Source organism: Frankliniella occidentalis, unplaced genomic scaffold (assembly GCF_000697945.3).
Source record: "Frankliniella occidentalis isolate FOCC.00 unplaced genomic scaffold, Focc_3.1 Scaffold23, whole genome shotgun sequence".
In the NCBI taxonomy this organism is placed as follows: Eukaryota; Metazoa; Arthropoda; class Insecta; order Thysanoptera; family Thripidae; genus Frankliniella; species Frankliniella occidentalis.
The window spans coordinates 355,603-358,524 of record NW_026267153.1 but is presented as its reverse complement, the minus strand read 5'-3'; the positions used below and the strand labels follow the sequence as shown (position 1 = coordinate 358,524).

General features: G+C 58.0%; 1 protein-coding gene across 4 annotated transcripts in view; it reads right to left on the bottom strand.

Annotated features, from left to right (window-relative positions):
- LOC113215995 (ras-related protein Rap-2a) overlaps positions 1-2,922 on the bottom strand; it is a 96,475-nt gene that overhangs the window by 21,082 nt on the left and 72,471 nt on the right. For 2 of the 4 annotated variants that reach the window (XM_052265010.1, XM_052265011.1), the window contains exons 1-2: positions 2,752-2,846; positions 2,007-2,372 (exon numbers count right to left, since the gene is read on the bottom strand). In XM_052265010.1, coding sequence (XP_052120970.1) covers positions 2,007-2,372; positions 2,752-2,753 — 368 coding nt within the window. In that variant the 5' untranslated portion in view covers positions 2,754-2,846. Of the gene's footprint in view, positions 1-2,006; positions 2,373-2,751; positions 2,847-2,922 lie in introns of those variants that run through there. The other 2 variants (XM_052265012.1, XM_052265013.1) reach the window with 1 other exon arrangement.

Genomic DNA, 2,922 nt, shown 5'->3' with positions numbered 1-2,922 from the left:
CTCGTCCTCTCTATCCCCCCCTTCTCTCTCTACCACTCACTCACGTCACTCTACACTGTAGAGGATTTCGTCGTAAATTGACGAAGAAACACCTGTTAAATTTTATACACGAACTCTTCGTTTTTACTTAGAAAACGAATACATGTTAAATGACGAAAAGATCGTAATTATTCCTGGATATGTAAGTTATCCATATCATTGTGCACCCCTGTAAACAAATGTGCGTCTACAAATTTACGAATAATCTTTTTATTGCCTACGAACAGTTCGTTTTTTTTTTTAGGATTTGACAAACACTATTCGTAAAAGCAGAATACGAACTGTTCGTGAGGAATTTTATTATTGTAAAATTACGAAATCTACTAAGAGCGTAGGACGCAGGAGGTCGCTCGGCTCGGCTGCCGGGCATGTCGACCTCTCTCCTTCCGGTCCTGTCCGGTGCCCCTCCCCCCCCCCCCCCCGCGCTGCAAAAACAGTCGCCTAGTAATGAGGAGCCTCCTTGCCGTCCCAGAGCCGTAGAGCCGTCCGGCTGTCCAGGAGCCGGGCAGGAGTCCACAAAGGGCGCTAATGACTCGGCGTGTCGCTGCACGGCGTGTAGGACCCGCCGCGCCCCGCCCCGCCGCGCCCCGCCGCCACTGCTCCGGGGGGCGGGGCAGGGAAAGGCCGCCGCCACCGCCACCGCGGCTTATCTGCAGTAAGTAGGGCGCGGCGAGGCGCCGGGTGTCGCCAAGAGGACACCACGGTGCGGCGCGGTGCGGCGCGGTGCGGCGCGGTGTGCGCCCGGCCCGGAGAGCACGGAGCAGCAGCGGCTAGGAGCCTCTATTCCTACCCCTCCTGCTCTTCCTCCTCCTCCTCCCTGCCAACCCCCGTCTTGGTGCAGTGCCACTGGTGTTGCCGCTCCCTCCTGCAGGCCTCGCGCCCTCCGACACTGACCCTCTCCCCCTCCAACCTGTCCCCACCCCTACTCCACACCCCTTCCCGTGCTTTTCGCCTCATGCATTGCGCTTGGCCTGCTCTCTGCAGCAGCACACAGCAACTTCCTGCAACGCTGCGCACCCCAGAAAACGGGGGTGCAAAAAAGAGAGCGTACACAAGGAAACAACTTTTAACAACTGTCCTGTTCCTGCTACTGTAGCGTCGTCAGCCACGCAGCTTTCTCAGGTGTCGCCGTCCGGTCCGGGGTTTGCTTTGCAGGTTTCACAACCGACTTTCTCTTCTCCCACCACGTTGACCGCGCAGTTTTTGCCATATAGTTCTTCGGCCGTACACACAACACGGGACACAACAATAATTAACCACACGCGCATGATGTATCGGCGAAGAAGTAAAGTTCGCGTCACTTGTGTTTTTTTTTTTCACATGCCACGTTCGTCCGTACTGACCTTACTCCTCACGGGAGCGTAACCTGTCGCGCCCGTCGCCCCTCCGGCCGACCTTCCACACTTAATGACGTGCTCGGCCCGTCGCCTCGCGCTCGCCGTAACAACACCCCCGGCCCCCTCGACCCTCGCATATCGCACCCCCTACAGAAATCAATCAGTAGCCAAGGCTGACGTTTTTGCTGACCAATAAACACCCGCATCGACCGTCGAGACCGTCGCTCTCCATGCCCTTCGCCGTCAAACGGGTTGCGGCGCGGTCGTATGTCGTATCGGCGTCGCGCCCCTCGACAGACCATTGAACGGGGTGACAGCTCACTCTTAATCTATATAGGCCTTACGCCTGCTATGAATCCAGCTCAGCTTATTTTATTTTTGCTTAGTCCGAGGGGTTCACCACTCGAGTTTTGCTGAACGTGGAATATCTGGAATATTTTGGGAATATCTGCAATACTCTTTGAATATCTGGGATACTTTTGGAATGCCTTGCAGTGTGTACACGGAATGTCCATATGATCAACCCTTCTCGCCTTAATTTTTTTCCTTTATAAAATTTTTAAAACGTGCACGTTAATGTTTTTAAGAAGTTTTTTTTTTTTCAAAAGCTCTTGGTTCGCAGCCACCTACCTGCCGTGGCCGTGCCGGGGGCTGTCGTCCAGGCCGTCATCCTTGAGGAAAGAGGGCTGCAGGGAGAAGCGGCGCTTGAACTGGTGTCGGCCCTTCATGAGCCTGCTGCCACCGCCGGAGGGCGTGGAGGGCGCGGTGGGGCAGGGGGAGGTGTTGGCGGACTGCGACCAGAAGGGCGAGCCCGGCGCCGTCCCCGAGCCCGCCCCGGGCCCCGCCACGGAGGCCGTCCGCTGGGGTCGCCTACGGCCGCCGGCACGTAGGTCGGACCGTGGGGTCACCGGCACCTCATCGTCCTCGCGGAGGTCGACCAGCGACTGGCGGCGCAACGCGGAGCCGGTCGCCGGCGCCTGCTGCGCGCGGCCCGACCTGCGGGAGGGAAAGAGAAAAACAGAAGTGTTAGATGTCGTGTTAGGTGGCCTAGAATGGGTGGGGTAGAAATATCATGCCACACTCAGTCGGTTCAGGACCGCCACAGGAGCTCATTGGGATATAACGGTACTTGTACCATGCCCCCTCATTCGGCACGGGACCAGCACCGGAGCTAATTGGAACCCATGACATTTGTACCCAAACAGGGGTAGAAATTTCACGGCGCCTCTATGGGCCCCAGTGGTGGCCCCGACTGAGGGGGCATAGTATTTACAACCCTCGTCCATCAGCGCTAGGGGTGGAGCTAGAGTGACAGACGGACACACAGGGCACAGCTTCTTGCGGAGGACGTGGCTCCGGCTCGTCCCAGCCGTACATTGCCGAGGTCGGGTCAGGGGCGGGCAGAGGGCCACGTCGAGGGCGCGCTGCGGCCCGTCCAGCGCGGCCGGTAAACGGTCCGCCTGCGCTGCGGCCGGGGTGAAAAATGTTGCCCGGGAGTTGAACGAGTCGCCCACCTGGGAGTTAAACCTGTCAGGGGAAAGAGGGG